Below are 25,696 nucleotides of genomic sequence, written 5' to 3'. Positions count from 1 at the left end.
AAGTTCGTGGTTCATGAAATTTGATGAATCATGAACCACATGGTTCGGGTTTTTTCCCGGTTCGTGCCCATCTCTACATGAGACACTAAATGGAAACCCCAACCCAACTCCCATTTAACATGTGGCTGCGCTCACCTTCAAAATAGTCTGGGGCGACGGGCTCCCAAGAGTGCGTGGAGCTGGAGAGGATTCATCAGCCTCTGCTTTCCACCAAGGATGCTTTTGCAGATAGAAAAGGGCCACAGGGGATGCCGTTTGTCCCTTCTGGGCAGAAACATGGGCCGTTTCCACACGGCTTACCTTATTCTGCACGATAGCGAAATCTGTCAAGAAATCTCGCGAGAAGACGCGATAACAGTGTATTCTCACGAGATTTTGTGCGAGATTTCGCTATTTTGCAGAATAAGGTAAGCCATGTGGAAACAGCCATGGAATGGGCAATAAGAGGAACCGCCTGCCCTCCACAGCCATTTTCTATCTGCAAAAACACACTGAGTAGAAAACAGGGACCGAAAAAGCTTCTCCTGCTCCATGCATGCTAGGGAGCCCATCCTCCCCTCCACACACAGAGTGATTCCGCACACGTCGAATAATGCACTTCCAATCTTCTTTATAGATCATTTGGAACGGGTTTTTTTGTGTGCGGAACAAAAAATCCCCCTCAAACGATTGATAAAGTGCATTGAAAGTGCATTATCCAACGTGTGCGGAATCAGCCACAGACCATTTTGAAGGTGAGTGCAGTTACACATTAAACACAAGGTTGGCGTCTCTTGTAATCAGACCCCCCTCCAAAATATACTATATATTGCCTATATAATATGGAGCTTTCTTAAGAGAACACCAGATCAGTTGATTTGAGGATGTTGTCTAAGCTCGGCTTTTCAGACTGAAACTAGATGGCATGGGACATTACTTGTTTCTGGACTGGAAGTTACCAACTGGCTGGCTACAAGCAGCAAGGAATGGAAACTGGGGCCATCTATACATCTAATTCTGAACCTGGGTGCAGATCAAAAAAATCCATGCAATTGGCAGGTACAGACAGAAGAAGTGTTTCTACAAAACTGAGGAACCTCTAGGCTTGGAGAAAAATCCAGAAACATTTTTTTAAAATGGGTGATTTAAAATCTGCCCCAAGATGAAAATCACGCGAGACAGTGAAAAATCTCACAAGGTCTCGGTTGGCATTGTATAATTGCCTAGCTACCCCCGGCAGGAACAGTGGCTTTCAACCTTGGCCGTTTCCACACATCTTACCTTCTGCCGGAACATCGCGGACGACAGTGTCTTTGCGCGCAAAATTGCCCCATGAAGACGCTATCATCCGAGATTTTTGCACGAAATCGCATCTTCCTGGTGCAATTTTGCGTGAGAAGACACTGTCTTCCACAATGACAGCATCTTCCTGGCGCGATTTCACGCGCGTAGATACTGTCTTCCGTGATGTTCTGGCAGAAGGTAAGACGTGTGGAAACAGCCCTGGAAAGGCACTGAAAGTGGTGACAGGGAGGGGAGAAGAAAGTGAAAGCAGAGGGGGGGATTTCCCTCCCCCACAAATCTCACTGGTTCCCCCTTGTCATCCTTGAATAGGGTTTTATCACCTCGAACTTGGTGGGGAGGTCTTAAGGGGCATTTCTTCTCTTACGTGGACAGAAGGGCAGTCCGGCACATGTCTGGAACTCGTGGTCACTTCCCGGGCACTGGTTGCCGGGAGGGTTGCTCGAAGGCGTAGGGTTGTTGCACTGATGGCGCCGCTGCTGTCTGGGCTTTGGGCCGGAACCTTCAGGGGTGCAAGTGGCGGAGCAGGCCCCCCAGGGCCCCCAGCTCCCCCAATTTCCATGGGCTGCAAAAGAAAGTGGCAGAGAAGGATTAGGGGACAGCAGGAAGGATAAGCGTGCCTTCCGTTGCGCATCCTCCTTTCCACTCATTCTTGCCCAGCTCCAGTTTCTCTCTCTTGGCCCTCCAAATGCTTTTCATTTTTTCCCCATTTCCTTATCATTTCATTTATACAGAATGCTGCATTACTCTCCGTGTTTCTCTTTATGGAGCCACCTTTCCTCCACCCATCATGCTTCTATTCATTTTATACCAGAGGTTGATGCAGCCATTTACGCAGGGAAATAATATAACGGCTCCCTTGTCCTGCTGAGTTCACTACCGGGGTCGGCTCAAGGAATTTATCCAAGTCAAGTACAATTTTGTTCCCCTCGGCCCTGTTCGTTTCCAAGCAGCATAAAATGGGTTCACAGAAAATAACACACAGTTTCCTGAGAGAGCATTTTCTTTTATCTTTTTAAAAAATATTACATATATACAACTTGTTAAGTCATTGCAAGGGTTCACAGGCTGCATGGCAGAATACATTTTTAGCAGGGTCCTACAATTTCTATCCTTCTTTATATTAAAAAAAACTGATTTTGTGGTGCCGCCAAAGACGGACAGATTTATTATAGCACAAATAATTGCTGAATTAGAATGCCATAGTAGTCGGACATGTTTTAAACCAGGATTTAAACATAGCTGAGGAAAGATTACTTTGTTTCTGGGTCTGGAAATAATGAGGGGAAGTGTTTTCAAAAGTGGATGGCCTTGGGACGGTATAAAAAAAGAGAGGGACCCCTCCAAGTCTAGAGGCGCTTCATCTTGGACAAAGCTCATTGGGGAAGTATCAAACAATTTAAAGACTAACCAACCTTATTGAGGCATAAGCTTTCGAGAACCACAGCTCTCTTCAACAGATGTATCTGACAAAGAGAGCTGTGGTTCTCAAAAGCTTATGGCTCAATAAAGGCGCTAGTGGACTTTTTACTGTTTTGCAACTACAGACTAACACCTCTGGCTAACTCCTCGGTATCTAAAACAATTCAAAATGAGTTTGGCAGGTGCAGGTGTGACTGAAAGGAAACCATCTTAGATGTCAAGTTTATTGTTACAGTCTGCGACCAACACATATAAAACCATTTGCAAATCAGTTTAAAAACAGTTAAGACTGGATACAGGAGGAGAACAATAAATAAATATAAGAGTAGAAAAATAAGATCATTGTAAATTAGTTGTTGTTTAAAAGGTTAAAATGCATTCAGTCTGCCTTATGCGATTTACGTTGTTTGTAGACCTGGGCACAGAATCTCGCTACTTGACGTGTTGTCTGGAGATTCCAATCAGACAAAAGATAATCAAGTTTGATTTCATTCGAACTTCCAGGGAATCTTTCTACTAATGGGCCGTTTCCACATGGTTTACCTTCCCTCAGAACGACCCAGAACATCGCTCAAAAAACGTGGAAGATCGCGTTTTATCGCGTGAGATTTGCGTGACGTCATGCAAATCTCGCACAAGAAAACGCGAACTTCCGTGATTTTTGCGCGATGTTCCGGGTCGTTCCAAGGGAAGGTAAGCCGTGTGGAAATGGCCACGGACTGATGGTTTCCGCTCTAATTTTATTGTGACTTGGGCAGTTAAAAAAGATGTCTGCTCCCTCTGTTATTCCAAGACAAATGTCAATCTAATTGGCAAAAGGCGAGTCTGAAATCCCTGGGGAAATTGGGTCTTTCCCCTCAAAGTATGCTAGTTATGGGGTTAGACCAGGCAAAATCACTCATTAAGCAGAGAGTGACAGATATTGAAAGACAAACGGATTTACTTAGAGCACCAGGTTTTAAATCTTCAGAAAACGCGAGATATATTGCTGCTCCTGCAGCCTATTTTTACTTCCTTGAATCCGGTAACTCCAGAAGGGCATTTGCTTTAGTTAGAAGCTTGACTCTACCCTCTGCAGTTCTGGAAGGAAAGTTTAAAGCAGTCCCTTATTCTCCTAGGCTTTGCTCCTGTCCCCTAAGAAATTGACTCAATGGAGCTACAAGTGACGCCTTACACAGGTTGGACACTTGTCAGCTTACCTCAAGTTTTGATGGGAAATGTAGGCGGCCTGGTTTTACAGCTTGGCTCTCCATTACAGCTGCAAGACCAGGATGCCTGCATTTCCCATCAAAAGTTGAGGGAAGCTGACAAGTGCCCAACCTGTGTAAGACGTCACTTGTAGCTTGGCTCTCAGAATGGTGCCTAGCCTCTGTGCGAGGTGAGCCCTCTGCAGACAATCAGGGTGGAAATTTCCCACCAAAACTTGAAGGAAGCTGACAAGTGTCCAACCTGTGTCAGGCATCACTTGTGGCTCGGCTCTTATGAGATGCAAATATGGGCAAGACTTCTTTTTGGGGGGAAAGAATGTGCCAATAACAACACAGAAGAATCGGAAGCAGGCCTCAACAACAATTATGGAAGTTCAAAACAAACACAGGAGAGGCTGGTTCAAGCTGTAGTAAATGCCTCTCTTCTGACCCCTTTCGAGAAGAAATTATAAGACAGTTCTCTTGTTTCCAGAACCCTGGGCTTAAATAAGGGGACAGGTGGCAGCAACGCAAAGACTGTAAGATGATACAGATTATTTTGATTCTTATCAATCTGGCTGCAGGCCCACTTTTGTAGCTGAACTACCTTGTCACTCTGGTGGATAACTTAAACTGGGAAATGGATTGTGCTGTCCCTGGGGAGGCGAGAGTCCTATTGATTCCCTTGGATCTCTCAGGGCCAAGCTACACATGACGAATGACACTTGAACAGCAAGTGTATTTCTCCCTGTTCACTTGCCCTCCACTCAATCCACTTGCCGTTCAAGTGTCATTCGTCATGTGTAGCATGGCCCTTAGCTGCTTTTGATTCCATCATCGGCCATAGTGTATCTTTCTGGCTCACCTGGGGGCTGGAGCTACGAGAGTTTGGTGACTGTGCTCCTACTAGCATTGCCAGCTGACCTGGAAGAAAATGTTCTGTCCATTTAATAGAGGCTTAATGGAATCTTATTTACAAGGTGATGTTATATTCCTCCATGCTGTGAAAAGCTTCCACAGCCCATTTCCGCACATTTAAGCCTCTATCATTTTCTTATAGGCCAGTTGACAACCTACTTCCTTCATGTGTAACCCCTTTCTTAAACATTTCAGGTCGGTCTCATGGCAGTGCTGTGGAATTGCCACTCTGTGTGATTTATCCACGCCCTTTAACTTATTGAGAGTGTTCCTGCTGGGCCACGGCTCTTGGGGGCCACTGGTAACCAGAAGCAAGTTGAGCCAAGACTCGAGGAGAAAGAAGTGTGAGAAATGACCATTTATTAATAAACAAAAGCCATTGTTCATAATTTTTCTTCCATATTTTCTTCTTTGTCCCTTATCATACTAACATGCCAGAAGCAAAATACAATCCCAAATACAAGCAAGGGTGTTCTTAATTGATCAAAATTGGCCGTCATCAATTCATTGATTAATGTACTGGTGAAATATTGTGATCCAAGGGCTCCTAACTGTTTGACCCTGTGGATACTTTTGGAATTCTGATACTGGGTGGTGGGCACAGCCACAAAATGGCTGCCGTGGGAGACAGAGACAAGTACAAAATGGCCACCATTAGAAGCGGAGCCAACCTAAAATGGCTGCCACAGGAGGCAAAGACAAGCACAAAATGGCCACCATTAGAAGTGGAGCCAACCATAAAATGGCTGCCGCAGGAGACAAAGCCACACATACTTGGAGTAAGCCCAAGTGCAAGGCACAAGAGGAGTAATTTTAAACAATACCCTGAGTGAGAATGAGAATGAAAACCAACACTGTGGTAGCAGCAGCTGCAGAAACGTTATTTTAATCTGTACAACCAATCAGATCTCCAATGGCCAATCAGAAGAGTTGCTGTGCAGGAGCCCCACCCATTCTCTAAAAACACTTGGCAGGCACCAGGAAAGGTGTTGGCAGGTATTGGTGTCCATGGGTACCATGTTGGGGACCCCTTTTGTAATCGAGCCCATACCTAATCCTCCTCAACCTTCTATGTAACTGTTCCACCAGTCGGTCACTCCATCAGTTTCCCCATTCTGCCATCCTTCAGTGTCCCATTATTTCTTGCATTGCCAAAACTTACTTGGGCAGACCTGCCTTGTGTCACAAGATTGTGTCTCAGATTTGCTTCCTTGGCAGGTGCCTCCACATTCAGGTGCCGGATTGGTGCAAGTCCGTTCCCTGGTCTGGACCCCCTTGAGACAGGTCACCGAACAAGGAGTCCAGGCACTCCATGCAGACCAGCCACCCATCACTGCAAGACAGTAAGAGTTCATGTCAAGGAACAGGCCCGTCGGAAGATGTCCAGGATTGAAGGAATGGAAGAATAAGTTAAATGAAAGTGCAACAATGGCAAAATTGACATCTTATATGCATAATAGGCCAATATCAGAATTTCAAGAAAAATGGAAAGTATTTTTGATTAGTTGAAAATTAAGAATAATTATTATTAGGTATGAAGACAGACATGAAGATATTTTGCATCACAGAATCATAGGGTTGGAAGGGACCTCCAGCATCATCTAGTCCAACCCCCTGCACAATGCAGGAAATTCACAACTACATCCCCCCCTACACACACACACACCCAGTGACCCCTGCTCCAAGCCCAGAAGATGGCAAAACACCATCAGGATCCTTAGCTAAACAGGCCTGGGGGAAATTGCTACCTGACCCCAAGGTGGCAATCGGCCTTACCCTGGGCATGTAAGAAGGGGTCACAAGAACTAAGATCTGATGTAACCCTTCCTGCCCTAGAAGTGAAAAACTAAGAATACATATAAGCAAGCTCTGTATAGATATATGATTTAACTGATGATTATATAATTTAAATGACAGTCGTTTATCTAATTTAGATTTAGACGATTGTGTTTAGATTTTATGTATGATTTAAAAGATTGTAAATGACTGTAGTAGTGGATATTGTAGAGGTATGATTTAGATGGTTGTGTGATTACAATTAATGTTTTATGTTTTTTGAGATTATTAACTGAAATATTTTTTTTAAAAAAAAGGAACAGGCCTGTCAGCCACTCCTGATTGTGATATGAACTATTCCATATCCTGTCAGAGCACCCCCAAGGTGGAAGATACTATTTCCTCATGTGGGTAGTTCTAAAAACATACTTGACAGGAAAGAAAAGTAATGAAATTGTACAGAAGAATGTTTCCATGAAACAGCACTCTCTGGTCTTATGCTCCTAAGTACACGCATGGATCAGGTTCTCAGACTGTGGGTTGTAATCCAGAAGCAAGTGGGAATTTTCTTCTCAGGTGGATCACAAGTAGAGATGGGCACGAACTGGGAAAAAAACAAACCATGTGGTTCATGGGTCATCAAATTTCATGAAGCACGAACCACGAACTTTCACGAACCTGCCCCTGGTTTGCGAACCAGTTTGTTTGGTTCATGAAAATGGCACATCCAGGTCAGAAACCCATCACTTCCGGGTCAGCAGAAGGTCACTTCCAGACCAGAAGAAGGTCACTTCTGGGTCAGCAGAAGGTCTGCAGGAAGTCCATCCTCTGTTGCCTAGGAAACTGATTGATTGGCACCAGGCTGTCTGCAATGATGAGCCAAAAAACAAACCAAACGAACCAGCTTAAAGTTCATGGTGGTTCATCAGAAATGGGATCTGACGAACCACGGTTCACAAACCACTAACGGGCCTGGTTCATGCTTAATTTTGGTTTGTATTTCAGTTCGTGCTCATCTCTAATCACAAGATCCAAAGGTAGGAAATAGATACAAGGTGACTTGGGGGCAGAGACTGTGGGAAGCACAACCATCAATTTGGGTAATCTGCATAAGATGTCAACAGGCCATGAGATACAGCCTGCTGCTCAGCGCCAGGTGTTCATAAATATGAAAAATGAAAAATAAAACATAAAATATAAATCTGTTAACTGATGCGAAATTCTTGCCTTTTATGTTGGAGACAGAGAAAGCAGCAATGAATAAGCAGAATACATTTAGAACTGGGACCGTTTGACAGCCACAGTAAGGATTGGAAAAATATCCATATTTGCCCCGTTATTTAACGACTTTGCATGTTCAAAAAGGTAGTCATTAATACTGACTGCAGAGATCCAGGGCTGCGTCAGATGTGGGGAGTGGGGGACAAAAAGGCTTTGTCCTGCAGAATTTCACCAATTGAAACCACCTAGCGCCTGCCGTTTTCCCTTTCTCAAGCTAACAACAGGTCTGGTTATGAGAGTGAAGATCAGCCCTGATGGGCAAACATTTATAGAAGTGGAAGTACTAAAAGCTCTCCCCCACCCACATGTGCCATGGCACCATTCCAGATAGGGGCTTTGCGCACCTGCAGTATTATGTGCCATCAAGTCGCCTCTGACCTATGACATCCCTATGAATGAAAGACCTCCAAAATGACCTATTATTAACAGACTTGCTCAGATCCTGCAATCCGGAGGACGTGGCTTCTTTTATTGAGTCGAGCCATCTCGTTTTAGGTCTTCCTCTTTTCCTACTGCTTTCCATTTTTCCTTGCATGATTGACTTTCCCAAAGAACCTTGTCTTCTCATGATGTGACCCAAGTACGGTAGCCTCAGTTTTGTCATTTTAGCTTCTAAGGAGAATTCAGGCTTGATTTGATCTACACAGACCGTTGTACTGCAAAATATAATATTTTTTACTTAATGTCGTTTTCCTTGTTCAGGCACAATCACAAGAAACCGCAGTTGTAAATAAGCTGGAACCAGTTAATTGGGTCAAGGAGCGCCGAAACCGTTGGGGACTGCTCCCGACGGGAGAATGGCAACGGGTTTGCCAGGCTAGGTTCCCCGTTTCGCTGAACACACGCTTCTTCAAAAGCCTGCGTGAATTTGCCAGTGAATTCACAATAACCGCTGAACAGGAACAAACCAAATCCTTTCTTTCATTCAATTAATGCATATGCTTCAATATCCTCGAGTAAATTCTCCTGTTTGCCATAAAACTCTCTTTCAGCAGCACATTTCAAAGGAATCAGTTTTCTTCCTTTCTTCACCGCTCACACTTGCTACCGGCCTTTAAAAAAAAGAGAGCTGGGAAGTTCTGAACATTGATGTCCCCCAGCTCTCATCAAGTTAAACCCTAACTGGAGTTAATGTTCCACATTCAGCTTTCTCATGCCCCTGAATGTCTCTGACCAAAGGCCAACATTGCCTATGAAAATGTTATCGTCACAGGGTTGCCCAATACCCATCCAAACACATAGCTAGGCGAATTACAGCTGGCTTACCAGACACCCCACTGTAACACCACTGTTTGCCCCTTTGGGGTGAACCATGGTCAGGGACCTGTATGATTACCCCAAGGGGCAAATGGCATCTCTACAGGGCTGTTTCGATTCAGGAAAAGAGCACAAAGAAGGCTCGAACTCTCCCATGCAGCACAATTTGTGGTGACCACACTGCGGCCTCGTACCAAATCAGCCCCCCCCCCCGCTCCCATGTATCTGCTATTTAAAAGCACACAAAAATGTTTGGATGCTGTGTCAGGGAATAATTTATGCAGAATGGCAAAATGGAAGAACATAAAAAGAGCCCTGCTGAATCAGACCTGTGGTCTATCTATGTCCACCACCTGGTTTCATACAGCGGCCAACAAGGTGCCCCAGAAGGCCCACAAACAGGGCACAAAAGCTAATGTATTCTCCTGCAGTTGCCTTCCAGAGCTGGTATTTAGAGGTCTACTGGCTCTGAATTAGGGTTGCCAACTCTGAGTTTGGTTGGTTGGTTGGTTGGTTGGTTGGTTGGTTGGTTGGTTGGTTGGTTGGTTGGTTGGTTGGTTGGTTGGTTGGTTGGTTGGTTGGTTGGTTGGTAGCCTACCATTCTCTCTGAGACTCAAGGCAGATTACACAGTGTGAGATTAGTACAGTCAGTATCAAGAACATTTCCATAAACAATGCCATAGGGTAAATAGATACAAGTTCAAAAAGACAAGTTTATTAGCAGGAAGTTCATTAGCAGGAATCCCATACAACATAGTGGTGAGGTCTCTGATTCTAACTCATTAGTGGATCATCTAAGATCCCCTCCCTTCAATACAGCCCTCTCATCTGATTAAAAAACCTTTTTGAATCATTCAGTTTTGCAGCGTTTGCAGAAAGCCAGGAAAGTGGGGGCTTCTCCTGAGCCCCCAGGCAGGCCGTTCCACAGGGTAGGGGCCATCACAGAGAAAGCCCACGTATGGGCTGCTGTTGATTTCACCCGTGCGCAGCCTGGCACCTGCCTGAGTCCCTGTTCAGATGAGCAAAGCTGCTGTGGAAGAACATAGGGAGGGAGGCGGTCCCATAGGTATGCCGAGCCAAGGCCATGAAGAGCTTTGTAAGTGATACCCAATACCTTGAACTGAACTCAGTAACTAATGGGTAGCCGATGGAGTGACTGCAGGATGGGAGCGATATTCATGCTCCTGCTCGCTCCTGATAACAGTCGAGCCACAGCGTTTTGCACCAACTGGAGTCTCCTAGTTAGTTTAGATGGGAGGCCTAAGTATAGTGCATTACAATAGTCAAGTCTTGATGTTAGCATAGCATGGATCCAGGTGGCCAGGTTGGTCATGTTGAGGTAAGAAGCCATTTTCCAGGCTAGGAAGAGGTTATAGAAAGCATTTTTTTTGCAGCTGCCTTAACTTGTTTTTCTAGTAATAGCTCTGGATCCAGTATAATAACAGGACACAGGAGATTGCTGGAGATTTTGGGGGTCGAGCCTGGGGACAGCAGAGTTTGAGGAGAGGTGGGACCTCAGCAGGGTATAAGGCCATAGAGTTCACCCTCCAAGTCATCCATTTTTTTCCAGGAGAACATCTAGTCTGGATAGCAGCTGTAATCCTGGGAGATTTCCAGACCCCACCTGGAGGTTGGCAACCCTATTTTGAATGTGGCTTGGTAAACTCTGTGGACTGATAAATTCTGTGCGCAGAATCCTCCCTCCTGGAAGAGGCACTTAAGTTGGAAGAAGGTTTCAGACTTTGCTGAAGTTTGGTAGAATACAGCATTTCTCTGCTAGCCGTAATGAGGTCCAGACGTCTTGATTTCTCATCGGTAAGCAATACAAGCAGGGTGATCAAATGCATGTGTTTACTTTACAAAATATGTCCATATTTCATCAAGAGAGAGAGCACACATCAGAGTTGTTACTGAAGACGAAGCTAAAAGCATCCGCTCACATAAATCAAAAGACAGAGAAGCTGAAGCTACAGCTAGAGATGAAAGCAAAAGATTCAACTCAGATGTTTAAATCAAAGCTGTGCAGAGGGGAAAAAAAACCCTTATAAAAATCCACAATCAGAACTCAGAGACAGTAGTTTTGTATGTATAGATAAAAGAGCTGTAGCCAACAACACAGGTGTGGTTAAAAACGCTCATAGTGGTAAAGAAACAAAAATAAGCTGTGCCCTGTTGCCCGCCACCTGGTCTATCAAGGTCAGAATTGCCTGCTCAGAGTCGAACCACACAATATGAATTACACGAGACCAAACAAGTGTCAGGAGTCCTGTCTTACCCCAAATGCCCATGTCCAGCATTCTATCGATGAGCACGTGTCCTGGTCCAGGCACGCATTCAAAATTTTCTGCTCCAGTGCAGCCGCAACAGCGCGTGTACGCGGTCACGATCAGTAAGTCAGCGATGCAGAGCATCTTTATTCCCTATATCTTCCGCTTCCTATCTGTGCAAAGTGGAGATGCATGATGGGATATCTTGGAGGTACGCGGAGAAAACCCGTGCCACTGTGAACACAGGTTCGATGGTGGTCCTGCAGTCCTGGCGTGTGTAGTTGAAAACAACGTTGGAACACGTGTAAGTAAGTTTTCATGTCATTCGCGTGTAATTCGTATCGTGTGGTTTGGCTCTCAGACTGGTAATGGGTCTCTGCAGCCTCATGCAAATATTCTTCGGCTATGAGCTTTCCCAAAAGAATATACCAAACCATATTTACAAACATTACAGTAAAGTAGGGGGGAAACCTGAAAGGAGATTCCGTTAGGCGGATGCTTATAAAAAACCAAAATCCATTCCAGTTTGAATGCCAAACCAGAACAAAACCACCTTGTGGAAGCAACCTAACAATCTAGTGCCTATATCACATTGGTTCTCCATGAAACGCCACTACTGAAAACAGACAGCAATCTCAAAGAACTACCGCTCTGCTGTGATCTGCACATCAGTGCGCAACCCATGTCCACAGCTGGTGTACCCTGGGTGAAAAGCTTCTCAGAAATCATTGTGTTGGGCTGCAGCCATGTCCAAAAACGTACATCCAATGGGATGATGATACCTCCGCCATAATTTTGCAAATTCTTCTTATAGCTCCTTTTCTAGCCTCCAGCTGCCATTTTATGGCTGAACCCACCAAACACAAAAGGTCAGTCTTATATAAGCCAATTCTGCTTTTTGAAAAACTGCTTGCGTGAACACGTGTTATGGTACGCTGTTCCCACAAAGAATGAGGCTCGGCACATAGTCTGAATAGTAACAGGACTGGTTTGGAAGTTTTCTCATGGGGTTAAGTCCAAGCAAACCTGTTGGGCCAGCTGCAAAACAAATAGTTCTGCGTGGTTGCAGCAAAAAGATAAGATGTGAAAGATGCCAATTGGCTGATGCCAATGATGTCACAAAGGGACACACACACACACCCCAAAACCTGGAACCCTGGAATAGTTATCATAATCAGGGTTTTTTTCTGGGAAAAGAGGTGGTGGAACTCTCAAGAGGGAAATGAGGAAGAAACACACGGGATTCTTTGAAATCATATTATTTTCAAGCACTATTGCCAAGTATTTTCTAGAGGTGCCGGAACTCCGTTCCCCCACGTTCCCCCTGAAAAAAAGCCCTGATCATAATCATCTATAGTCTGCCTTTCTCACTGTGACAGAAGGCAGATTTCATGTGTGATTGGGAAAAAAAACTTCAATCAACCAGCAAGAGGATGACAAGATATGATAACATTTAAGTCTAACCAGAAAGATTCCAGTTGAGATAAAATGATGCAGTTGGGGAGGGATTGTAGAAGCGTTAGGAGAGGGTATCCAACTTACAGTTGATCTCCAGGCCACAGAGATTAGTTCCCCTGGATAAAAAAGGCTGCTTTGGAGAATGGAGTCTATGGCATTACACCCTGCTAAGGTCTCTCCCCTCCCCAAATCCTGCCCTCTCCACGCTCTACCACCTAAATCTCCAGGAATTTCCCGACCTGGAGCTGGCAACCCTACTGTAACGTCATACAATCCACTTTCCAAGGCAGTCATTTTCTCCAGGGGAACTGACCTCTGTCACTTGGAGGTCAGTTGTAATTCTGGGAGATCGCCAGCCACCACCTGGAGGTTGGCAACCCTAGAATGTACATCCAGGCAAAATATGAGGCAGCCAAGTCCACACACAGAGTAAAGAACCCACTTCAGTGTCACATCTGGCTTCACCCTGAGCATAAAAGCAAGGCAGGCAACAATAAAGCAAGGGAACTTACCAGGACAGCAAGCACCCAAGCCGCAGGGTTTCAGTTCCCACTGGCGTGGGCCCTGCTCACAGTCGCCCTGCCCGTAGCACGTCCGGCTGCGCTGCTGGGTCCCTTCCTCACAGGAAACGGAGCAAGGAGTCCATGGAGACCAATCACTCCATGCAGCTGGGCTATGCCAAAAGACAAAGAGGAAAGAAGGTCAGATGGACACAAGAATGGGACACACACGCCTCCTACATTGCCAACTCTGGGTTGCAAAATTCCTGGAGATTTGGGGGGGGGGGTGTCTGGCAAGGGAGCTCAGAGGCAGCGTGTTGTACGTGCTGTGATTTCATGTCCAGGTCAAAGGTCAGCCTTTCGCCTTCCTGTTGGCTTACCCGTAGGGTTTTTCAAGCAAAAGGAAAAAGAGAGTCACGGTGCAAGAGCTGTTATAGAAACAGAAAATCCCATGATAACCTGTGTGTTATGTGCCATCAAGTCACCTCCGACCTATGGCAACCCTATGAAGGAAAGACCTCCAAAACGTCCTATCGTTAACAAACTTGCTCAGATCCTGCAAACTGGAGGACGTGTCTTCTTTGATTGAGTCCAGCCATCTCGTTTTAGGTCTTCCTCTTTTCCTGCTGCCTTCCACTTTTCCTAGCATGATTGACTTTTCCAGAGAATCTCGTCTTCTCATGATGTGACCAAAGTACGATAGCCTCAATTTTGTCATTTTAGCTTCTAGGCAGAATTCAGGCTTGATTCGATCTAATACCCTCTTATTTGTCTTTAACCTATCTAATAACAATTTTGAATAAAGCAATCTAACAATTTAAACTGTGTGTGTTCTTTATGTCGAAAGATATATAAGAACAATATACTTGAAAGATATACAAGAACCAGATTGTGTATTGCTTTTTTTGTGTAGCCTTGAAAAATTTGTTTTGCTAATGTACCGTTTGAGAATCTCACACTTTCTATGAATGCTTGCTAAAATATATTCTGTAAATATCGTTCTTGTATATCTTGCAAGTATTTATATAAAAAACACACGGACATAGTTTAAATGGTTATATTACTTTATTTGAAATTGTTATTAGTCAAGTTATCATGGGGTTCTCTGTTTCTATAAAGGGTTTTGAAGCAGAGAGGGTCAGAATAGGTAGTGAGAGGTCAGCAGTTTACGGCCAAGCTACAAGTGACGAATGACACTTGAACGGCAAGTGAACTCAGGGCCAAGCTACAAGTGATGAATGACACTTGAACAGCAAGTGGATTGAGTGGAGTGCAAGTGAACAGGGAGAAATACACTTGCCGTTCAAGTGTCATTCGTCATGTGTAGCTTGGCCCTGTCTCATGTGTATTCCTCCCTGTTCAGTTGTGCTCCACTTGCGCTCCCGTGATCAAGTGGAGTGCAAGTGAAGCACAAGTGAACAGGGAGGAATACACGTGAGTCAGTTCACTTGCCGTTCAAGTGTCATTTGTCACTTGCAGCTTGGCCCTTAGCAATAAGTAGCAGGAGCCTCACTCACCGGCAGGCTTCACAGGGCGCATCCTTTTGCAACCGGAAGCCATATTGAAGGTTCAGACAGCAGTCTTCCTGGCTTACCCCATCTCCTAACAACTCACCGCAGGATCCAGAGGTCTTGTCAAATATTTCATAGCACAAAACAGCCTCTGCCCATGAAACAAAGAACCAGTTGAATCACGACTACAAGCCGGGAAATAGGAATTCCTCCCCATCCCACCCTGAACCTGCACACGTGTGCACAGAGAAGTCAATATTTATTTTTTCAGAGAAATTTATATGCCCCCCTTCCAGCGACCTGCCTGAGGCTGTTTCCAACTAAAACAACAAACCATATTGCTTAAAACCAAAATATTCATGCCTCAAAACTTTACACACATGCCCTTCTGCTTTGCCCGCCGGCTCTGTCCGCAGATTTCCAAATGTGGATTTGAGTTCCTATATTACCCATACCCCAGCACTGAAAGTACAGGGGGAAATTTTCATTGTACAGCTCTTGTAAGTTTCCTGCTTCCGTTGTCTGGTTCTTTTAAGTTTTCCTGATCGCTTGCACGTCAGGTTGCCACTCAGATAAGCCAGACAACCAGAAAAAAATGCCCACTGAGCCTGATCCTATGCTTCAAACAGCGGCTGGATTTGGAAGAAACAGCTGGTGAAGCTATCCGTAGCATGGGGCTGATCTCCTGCTAACAGCTGCAAACCAAACTAAAGGGACAGCTATTCCCCAGAGAATTATCCAATTGGGAGAAAAACAGCTATTAGTGGTCCCTGGTCCCAAGGAGGTCCACCTGGACATGACGAGATCGAGGGTTTTCTCGGCCCTGGCTCCTACCTGGTGGAACGCTCTGTCTACTGTGACCAGGGCCTAGCGGGATTTATTGTCTTTCCACCGGGCCTGTAAGACAGAGTTGTTCCGCCAGGCTCATGGCTAAGGTTGGGTCTCTGCCGGCGGGGATGGGGGGAAAGGAAATTTAAACACCCCCCTGTGAAAAACTGTCCACCACAGTATCCATGCAAAATATTACAAGTCTTCCTGATACTGCCACCCCACAATACAAAATGTTTTAAATTGTTCTAAATGTTTTAAGATGTTGTTTTTAAATGTTGTGAGCCGCCCTGAGCCCATTTGCGGAGAGGGCGGGATATAAATATGAAATAATAAATAATAAAATAATACAAGAGCTGGCTCCAAAGCCGGCAACCCCACAATACAGAGGTTCAACCTATGCTTTAAATCCCAAATGAAACGAGAGTTTGCGCAGCCGGTGTTCCTCTTCCCTTGGTTCTCCCCACTTACTCTATGGGCCAAGCTACAAGTGACGAATGACACTTGAATGGCAAGTGGATCAAGTGGAGGGCAAGTGAACAGGGAGAAATACACTTGCTGTTCAAGTGTCATTCACACTTGTAGCTTGGCCCTATGTGGCACACCTGGTGCTCAGTTTGGAGACATTGCATGTCATTGGGGATTTGAAAGAAACTGAACGGATCTCCGGGTTGTGACCTGGCAATCCTAGCATTTTAATCAAAGGCCTGATATGCAGAATCTGGAGGGGTATTTTCCCACGCCTTGTTTGAGGTCTCCCACAGATGCCACATCCCCTCAGTGCCACCAGGGACTTTTTTTTAATCGGCACAGTCTGTCTGTTTCTCTGAATTCTTCTAGCTGACCTGCTTCATTCCTTGCAGCCGTTAAGAAAGCAATCCCCAATCAAGATTTGATCCCAGATAACACCAAACTGGTGTTTGCAGCCAAAGCAAGGCAACGTGGCAGACGCTGCAGAATTTGAAGGGATCTCACACTACAGTTTGAAGGGATCTCACGGCACTCGCCAGGGGTTCCCTTTGCATGATGTTGGGTAGCAGGGACAGATTGGAGATTCTATTGATATACCATTCACCCTGCTTCCCAGAAGACTCTCTACTTCCGTTCAGTTTAGGTGGGTAGCCATGTTGGTCTACAATAGAACCGCAGGATTTGAATCCCGTGGTACCTTCGAGACCAACAAGATTTTCAGAATGTAAGCTTTTGAGCTTGTTGGTCTCTAAGGTGCCACGGGATTCAAATCCTGTAGCTCAGTTCAGACATAATTCACCACCATGCTTTATTTTATCTATGGTGCCTTGGTGAAGGCTCACAGACAATCGTTCAAATCCCAGTGGGCCTCGACAAATGCCATTTTCATTGCTGTCATTCTTTCCTCTGCCTCAAGACAAAAAGCTAGCTGTATTCCAGCAAGCGCTGAAGCGAATGAAAGGCCAGTGAACAAGCCAGGGTTTTCACTTTCACACATGCAAAATCAAAGTGATGACTAACTATGGTTAATAAGCCAGCTCTGAATAGGGAGTAAGAACCTAGTTTGACCTCCCATAACCCTAGTATTCAGGGGGAACATGCAGGAATGCAGTTCCGGTAGTTCCCCAAAGAGGTCACATGCCCTGCCCACCTGACTCTCAGCCATTTTGGGCCCATTTCGGCCTGGATTGGGGCCAAAACAGCCCGGATCAGGCCTCTGACAGGTGCTGGATCACTCTCCCACTCAGCAGCGGCCCCATCCTGACCATTTTGGGCCCCTTTTTGGCCATTTTCAGCCCCTTTTGCCATTTTGGGCCCAATTTCGGCTCTGAATGGCCAGGATTGGGTCCAAAACAGCCAGGATAGGTGATATTATGGGGTGTGGCATATGCAAATCAGTTATGCTAATGCCATTTCTGGTGATCACTACGTGATCAAGTGGAGCGCACGTGAACAGGGAGGAATACAAGTGAGTCTGTTCACTTGCCGTTCAAGTGTCATTCATCACTTGTAGCTTGGCTCTCTGTCTTGCCCTGAAAACTCCACCCAGGTCGCCATATGTCAACTATGACTTGAGGGCACTCTCCACCACCAAAGGCAGTCTGAAGTTTCTCATGGCTTGGAGGTAAAATAATACCCAATTCAGCCTCTGGTTGAAGGGACGGGACATTTCTTCCCCAGTTTTTTTGGCAACCTCTTTGTCAGGGGTGGCTCAGGACAGGACTCTGTAAATAACCCCTCCTGTAAGTAACTGGCCCTACACATTCGACAGGTTATGCGCTTGACTGGATATTTTATTATGGAGAAGCCAGAGTTGACTGTCTCATCACAGGCAGATCGCCACCTGGAAGTTTTGGCCTTACTGTTCTTCAAAGCGGTGGGGACCTATTAAGACCCAGCCACAGAGCTCACGGGATCCGAAGGACTTCCAAGAGGCCCTCGAGAAGTAATCAGCTACCTTGCTGAACTTTTCTATTGATTCCAATAATGGAGAATTGACCCCAAGTGGCAACCTGTTGCTTTCACCACTGCAAGCACCCCCCCCCCATTCCTGGGGTCTTCTGCCCCTCCGCTCACCACCTCAATATGCTACTTTTTCTTATTTATTTCCATTACTCACACGCCCTCTTTCTCCCCGACGGGGACTGAAAGCAGCATACATCGTTTTCCTCCATCCTCTGTTTTATCCTCACAACAACCCTGCAAGGTAGGGTTACACACAGGGCCAAGCTACAAGTGACGAATGACACTTGAACGGCAAGTGTATTTCTCCCTGTTCACTTGCCCTCCACTCAATCCACTTGCCGTTCAAGTGTCATTCATCACTTGTAGCTTGGCCCTGAGAGTCCAGCAAGCTTCCACAACAGAGCAGATATTCAGTCTAGGATCTCCCAGGTCCTAGTTCAGCCACTACACCAATCTGTCTTATGGGGCTTTGTGAGTTTCTCCGTCAGCAGGGGGCGCCGCGTCCGTCGGGTCCGTTGTGGCGGGGGTGCGGTCAGCGCAGCCGGCGGGTCCGGGGGGTTGTCCCGCTGCTACCTAGGCCGGGCAGGCGGCCTGTCTGCTGGCTCCAGGGGTCTCAGCTTCCCTTTTGATTGGCCTCAGATGGCTCCAGGGCTGTTAAACCGTGTCTGGCAACAGGTAAGCACAGCCTCTGGGCCCAGGGATGGTCCTTCCCTCAGGACAGCCTCCCTGTTTCTCCTCCCTGGCCAGGGAGCCTCTGACCCCTTTTATCCCCTCCCTCGCTAGGGGCAGCCCCGCCCCGCTCCCCAATCGCCAGCGCCCCAGGTGAGGCTCATTATCTGTCCCAACGCCGGCAGCAACACCTGCCTCCAGCCTTTCCGGGGTGGGAAGCCTGGTGCTCCTTCCTCCCGCCTCCCAGCTGCCATTGGGCGCCCTTCCCCCGTCTCCCTGGTGGGCGGGCGGGCCGGCCTATCGCCTGCCGACGCCGGGGCCGGTTCCCACCCCCTCGCTGCCTCGCGGCCCCGGGCGAGGCTCGGCCTCGCAAGCGCGGGCCTCGCGGCTGCGCCGCCTCGCCTCTGCCGTCGTCGCCGCCACCGCATTGGGGCCGTCTGCCCTGGAGGCGTCCGCTCCGGCGGCCGCCCAGCCTGCCGGTTTGCTTCCCCCGGGTCGCTTCCTCCCGCCCGGGTTGCTGCCGCCGCCGCCTCCTCCGCGGCGCCGCGACAGCGCTTCGCCCGGCCGCCGGGCCGGCTGCCGCGGCCGCGCCCGTCCGCCGCCGCGCCTGCCCCGGCTAGGTGAGTTGTGGGGCCCCTGGAGGCGGGGGGGGCGGCGGCGAGGAGGGAGGGGAGGCTCGTCCCCGGACACGCCCTCCCCCTTTCGCTCCCAGATGCAGGTGGGTCTTCCTCGTGCATTCTTGACAGGAAGTCGGCGTTCCGGTGCAGGTGCCCTGGTCGGTGTCTCGTCACAAAACTGAAAGGTAAGAGCGACATATACCATCTAAGTATGCGGGCATTGTGGTCCTTCATCCGCGCCATCCACAAGAGGGGGGCATGGTCCGTAACCAGGGTGAAGGGGTTATTGGTGAGGTAATACTGGAGGGCCCCCACCGCCCACTTGACGGCCAAGGCCTCCTTCTCCACTGTGGCATACTGCCGCTCGGCCTTCTGCAACTTGCGACTTAGGAAGAGGACTGGCCGCTCCACCCCGTCGATTTCCTGAGAGAGCACGGCTCCGAGCCCCGTGTCCGAGGCATCAGTGTGGACGACGAAAGGCTCATTGAAGTTGGGATTGTGGAGGACCGGGGCGTTGGACAGGGCCCCCCGGAGCGCCCGGAAGGCCTCATCGGCCGTTGCCGTCCAGGGGAGCTTGGTAGGCAGTCCTTTCCGGAGGAGATCTGTCAGGGGGCTGGCCCGGGATGCGAAGTTCGGAATGAACTTGCTGTAATATCCGACCAATCCCAGGAAGCGTCGGAGCTGCTTCTTGGTGGTCGGACGGGGACAGTCCTCCAGCGTGGCCACCTTCTCGGGGACCGGCCTCAGCACGCCGCGGCCAACTATAAATCCCAGGTATTTGACCTCCTGGAAGCCCACCCGGCTCTTCTGCGGGTTTGCCCGTAGGCCGGCAGCGTCCAGGGCTTGCAGAACCCGGCGAAGGTGTTGCATGTGGGAGGGCCAGTCGGGGCTGAAGACGAGAATATCGTCGATGTAGGCGGCGGTAAACCCCTGGCACTGGGCTAATGCCGTGTCTACCAGCCGCTGGAAGGTGGCGGCCGCCCCGTGTAGCCCGAAGGGCATCATGCGAAATTGGAACAGCCCCTGGGGCGTGGCGAAGGCTGTCTTCTCCTTGTCACCTTCCGCCATGGGCACTTGCCAATAGCCCTTCGTCAGATCCAGGGCTGTCAGATATCGGGCGGTGCCCAGTTGGTCGATGAGGGTTTCCGCCCGCGGCATGGGGTAGGCGTCAAACTGCGCGATGCGGTTGACCTCCCGGAAGTCAATGCAGAAGCGGACGGATCCGTCGGGCTTCGGCACTAGCACCACAGGGCTCCTCCATGGGCTGCGGGAGGGCTCGATAACCCCGAGCTGGAGCATGTCAGCTACCTCGCGGTCCACTTCATCCCACTGCTTCCGGGGCAAGGGCCGCCAGGGTGCCCGGACCACCCGCCCCGGCGGGGTAGGTATGGCATGGGTCACCGTCGTGGTGCATCCTGGGATCCGTGAGAAGCTGTGGGGGAAGTCCCTCAGCAACTGTTCCACCTGCTCACGCTGTTCCGGGAGGAGCGCCGGGTCTAGCGTGGGGGCCTCCGGGGGGCCCCCCCGGGGGGTCCAGGGCAGGTTTCCATCGGCGGGCTCCAGGGGGTCGGCGGCGAGTTGACACGCCTGCGGCTCCCGCTCCCGCCACGCCTTGATGTCGTTGACGTGCAGCCTCTTGGCTTGTCGCCGCGAGGGGCCCCACTGGACCAGATATGTCAGAGGGCCCAGCACCCGGGTGATTGTAAAGGGGCCCCTCCAGGGGTCTCCGGCTTGTTGCGGGCCAAAGACTCGCCGGTTGACCAGGACCTTGTCGCCTTCCTGGAAGGTGCGTAGCCGGGCTCCCTTGTCATAGCGCTCTTTTTGGGCCTCCTGGGCCTCAGCCAGATTGCGCTGAGCCGTCTCCCGGGCGAGCTGGAGGCGTTCCTTCAACTCCCGCACGTAGTCCGGCGCTGCTGTTGCGGGGTCGTCTCGGGGGGTCGCCCATTGCTCCTCGACCACCCCCAAGATGCCTCGTGGCCGCCGGCCGTACAACAGCTCGAAGGGGGCGTAGCCGGTGGATGCCTGAGGGGTTTCCCGTAGGGCGAAGAGGAGGGGATCGACCAGAAGATCCCATTGGTTTGGCTTGTCCCGTGCCAGCTTCCGCAACATGGCTTTGATGGTCTGGTTGAGGCGCTCCACCAGGCCGTCGGTCTGCGGGTGATAGATGGACGTAAAGATCTGGCGGATGCCTAGGGTTGAGCAGAGCTGTCGTGTCAAGGAGGCCGTGAAGGGTGTCCCACAGTCGGTGAGGATTTCCCGGGGCAACCCCACGTGGGCGAAGAACCGCATCAGTGCTCTAGCGACGCCGGCCGCCTGCATGGACCGCAGGGGAATCGCCTCGGGATAGCGGGTGGCGTAGTCAACCAAGACCAGTAGGAACCGGCAGCCGCGGGCCGTACGTGGCAGTGGTCCCACGAAGTCCATGGCTAGGCGGTCGAAGGGGGTCTGTACGAGCGGCAGGGGCATCAGTGGGGCTTTGGGGGCCGGTCGGGTGGATGCTCGCTGGCACACTGGGCAGGAGCGGCAGAAGGCCTTGACGTCAGCAGCCACGGACGGCCAGAAGAAGTGGGCCAGGACCCGGGCCAGCGTATTATTGGCCCCCTGATGGCCGGCCCAGGCGTGGTCGTGGGCGTAGGAGAGGACGGAGGCCCGGAAGGCCTGCGGGACCAGCAACTGCCGGGTCTCAACCCCCCGACTGGCAGTCAGCCTGTACCAGAGGCCCATTTCCTTGACAATTCGGGGGTAGCGGCCAGCCCTCCGCCCGTCCCGGATGCACCCCTCACTTACCGCCACGGCGTCCCGGAGGGACTCGAGGGTAACATCAGTCGCCTGGGCCTCCCGGAAGGCGGGATCGGCACCCCAGGAGGGTGGCGAGGGATCATCAGGCGATGCCGAGGTCCCGGCACGGGGCTCGGGGTCAGTGGTGGCGGGGAGGGCCTCCGCTGGCGAGGTCTGCAACCGCACCTCCAGGCCTGGCGCATCTCGGCCCAGCAGTACCGGGTAGGGGAGCGCGGGCACTCGGGCGAGCTCCAACTCCCACTCCTGTCCTTGGTAGCGCACCGGAACTCTCACCACCGGGTACTCTTCTGCGTGTCCGTGGAGGCACGCGACGGACGTGCGCCGCACGACAGGCAGGCCCTCGGGCAAGAGCCTGGTCCGTATCATTGAGACGGAACTGCCGCTATCTAGGAGTGCTGACAGCCGCCGGCCCGCAATTTCAACGATGACCAGTAGGGGCGGGGGCCGGACCGCGCGGGTGGCCAGTGGTAGGGCTTCCTCCCACCCGGCATCGCACTCCATTAGGGGGCAGTCCCTCATCAGGTGGCCCCGCTGTCCGCAGCGAAAGCAGGGCCCTCGGTCGGCAGTGCTGGCAGGGGCCGGGCCGCCGGGGGCCTTCACGTTGGGTGGCGGTGGTCGTGGCCAGCGGGGCGGGATTCCGCTGCTGCTAGGTTTGGCCCCGGTGGGGGGGAGGGCAGCGGAATCAGCCCCCAGGGGTCCACGGGGCCCTACCCGGGCCCTCCCGGTGGGTCGGCCGTCGCGCCCTGGTGTAGCTCCGTCCTTGTTGGGCTCCCTTGGCTCTGCCGCCATGAAGTTTTCCAGCAGGGCCGTGGCCTCCTTGAGATCGGCCGGCTTGCTACAGGCCACCCAGTATCGTGCCTTGGCTGGCAGAACGTTCAGGAGCTGCTCCAGGACGACCTGATCCGTGATGGCCTTTTCGCCCGGCGTCTCTGGCTTGAGCCATCGGTAGGCCAGGTCCCGGAGGGTGGTTACGAACCCCCGCGGCCGATCACCCTTGTTATAGCTCAGGGCCCGGAACCTCTGGCGGTACGTGTCGGGGGTGATGGCGTAGCGGTCCAGAATGGCCTCTTTCAGCCTCGCGTAGTCGGCCACCTCCTCCTTTGGGAGAGCCTTGAGCGCGGCCTGCGCTTCCCCGGTCAGGTAGGGTCCGAGAATGAAGGCCCACTGGGCGGGGGCCACTGGGCAGCCTCCGCGGTGCGCTCAAAGGTTTCCAGGAACGCGTCCACATCATCCTCTGGCCCCAGCTTGGTGAGTTGGAACGGGGCGGCCCTGTGGGGGCCCCCCGGGCCAGCTGGGGCTCCGGCGCCGCCTTGGGCGTCCCTTAAGGTGCGGCAGACATCCCGGAGGAGGGCTGCCTGGGCGTCGCGCTGTTGGGCCACGATGTCTTGCAGAATCCGCCCCTGCTGCTCCGTCTGCTGCGAGGTTATGTCGCGCAACAGGCGCCCCTGTTGCTCGGCCATCCACTGCCCGAACTGGGCAAAGTCAAACGAGCCGCTGGGGTTGGCAGGCGCTGCCCCTCCGCCTCCTCCTCCCTGGTCCATAGCTGTCGGGGGTGTAGGCGGTGTGGTGGTGGGTCCCGGAAACGTTGGCGGACGGAGGAAAGACCGGCTGCTGGCCCACCCCGCAGGCGTGGGTAGGTAGGGGAGGCGCTTCACTAGCGGTCGAAGGCCTGCATTCTCCACCACGTTGTGAGTTTCTCCGTCAGCAGGGGGCGCCGCGTCCGTCGGGTCCGTTGTGGCGGGGGTGCGGTCAGCGCAGCCGGCGGGTCCGGGGGGTTGTCCCGCTGCTACCTAGGCCGGGCAGGCGGCCTGTCTGCTGGCTCCAGGGGTCTCAGCTTCCCTTTTGATTGGCCTCAGATGGCTCCAGGGCTGTTAAACCGTGTCTGGCAACAGGTAAGCACAGCCTCTGGGCCCAGGGATGGTCCTTCCCTCAGGACAGCCTCCCTGTTTCTCCTCCCTGGCCAGGGAGCCTCTGACCCCTTTTATCCCCTCCCTCGCTAGGGGCAGCCCCGCCCCGCTCCCCAATCGCCAGCGCCCCAGGTGAGGCTCATTATCTGTCCCAACGCCGGCAGCAACACCTGCCTCCAGCCTTTCCGGGGTGGGAAGCCTGGTGCTCCTTCCTCCCGCCTCCCAGCTGCCATTGGGCGCCCTTCCCCCGTCTCCCTGGTGGGCGGGCGGGCCGGCCTATCGCCTGCCGACGCCGGGGCCGGTTCCCACCCCCTCGCTGCCTCGCGGCCCCGGGCGAGGCTCGGCCTCGCAAGCGCGGGCCTCGCGGCTGCGCCGCCTCGCCTCTGCCGTCGTCGCCGCCACCGCATTGGGGCCGTCTGCCCTGGAGGCGTCCGCTCCGGCGGCCGCCCAGCCTGCCGGTTTGCTTCCCCCGGGTCGCTTCCTCCCGCCCGGGTTGCTGCCGCCGCCGCCTCCTCCGCGGCGCCGCGACAGCGCTTCGCCCGGCCGCCGGGCCGGCTGCCGCGGCCGCGCCCGTCCGCCGCCGCGCCTGCCCCGGCTAGGTGAGTTGTGGGGCCCCTGGAGGCGGGGGGGGCGGCGGCGAGGAGGGAGGGGAGGCTCGTCCCCGGACAGGCTTTTCCTTGTAAGGCCCCCCTGCCTAACATATGGAAGCGGCAACAGGCAAAACATTTGGTCCATTGTCATTGCACTCCACAGAAAAGATGTACCTGCAGAACTCCTGCCTATCATATTGAAAGCACTACACCCCTAGTAGGGAAATAAAACATGCCAATCTGTGACTAGGATTGGATCAAGATGGGTAGCCGTGTTAGTCTGTCTGTAGCAGTAGAAAAGAGCAAGAGTCCAGCAGCACCTACAAGACTAACAAAATTTGTGGGAGGGTGTAAGCTTTCGGGAGTCACAGCTCACTCCTTCAGTTATAGCTGAAGATTGCCACTTTAAAAAAAACTGGTGCTGTTCCCATGCCTTTAATTTCTGCACCAAAATAAAGTCCCACACACACACAGCATGCAGATCTGCAGTGTGTTCATTCGCTGCTTGCCAGACTGCTGTTAAAGGCACAGGAGCAAAATTCATCTACACAGCCTGTTGTCTCCCCCGCCATTCATTACCTGCAGGGGTCTCCAGACCGCCCAGCCCCCAGATCACCGCCAGCAGATGTAACTGATTCAACCAGGAGAGCCCCATGGCTGCCCTTGGGACGAGGCGAAGCAAACAGACTGAGGCTGGGGCATGGCAAACCGCAAGGAAGTTTCGAGCAGCACAACGGGGAAGTTCCAGGCCAGCCCCTCCTAGAAGCCTCTGGCTGACTCAGCCTTGGGGGAGTCACCTGGGACACCCTCCCTCCTTCTTAGGGACTCCACCAGACCCTATAGATGGGGAGGGCACGGGAGGGAGGTTACAAAACATGAGTTGGTTGGGCTGTCAAATGGATTGTTGTGCAACCTCTGGAGCCTGAGTGGGGGAAACCACTGTGCACAGCCGCCATTTGATACAGGCGGGGTGTAGGAATACGGAACACACA

At 51.3% G+C, this 25,696-nt stretch overlaps 1 protein-coding gene across 1 annotated transcript in view; it reads right to left on the bottom strand.

The window, feature by feature from the left end:
* CFP (complement factor properdin) overlaps positions 1-25,417 on the bottom strand; it is a 35,826-nt gene extending 10,409 nt beyond the window's left edge. Inside the window, exons 1-5 of the mRNA XM_055003904.1 lie at positions 25,284-25,417; positions 14,865-15,009; positions 13,360-13,520; positions 5,971-6,141; positions 1,649-1,846 (exon numbers count right to left, since the gene is read on the bottom strand). Coding sequence (XP_054859879.1) covers positions 1,649-1,846; positions 5,971-6,141; positions 13,360-13,520; positions 14,865-15,009; positions 25,284-25,359 — 751 coding nt within the window. The 5' untranslated portion in view covers positions 25,360-25,417. The remainder of the gene's footprint in view (positions 1-1,648; positions 1,847-5,970; positions 6,142-13,359; positions 13,521-14,864; positions 15,010-25,283) is intronic.
* Positions 25,418-25,696: the final 279 nt, after the last annotated feature.

This window comes from Eublepharis macularius, chromosome 19 (assembly GCF_028583425.1).
Source record: "Eublepharis macularius isolate TG4126 chromosome 19, MPM_Emac_v1.0, whole genome shotgun sequence".
Lineage (NCBI taxonomy): Eukaryota > Metazoa > Chordata > Lepidosauria > Squamata > Eublepharidae > Eublepharis > Eublepharis macularius.
The sequence above is the reverse complement of the archived record's forward strand: the minus strand, read 5'-3'. Positions and strand labels throughout refer to the sequence as shown.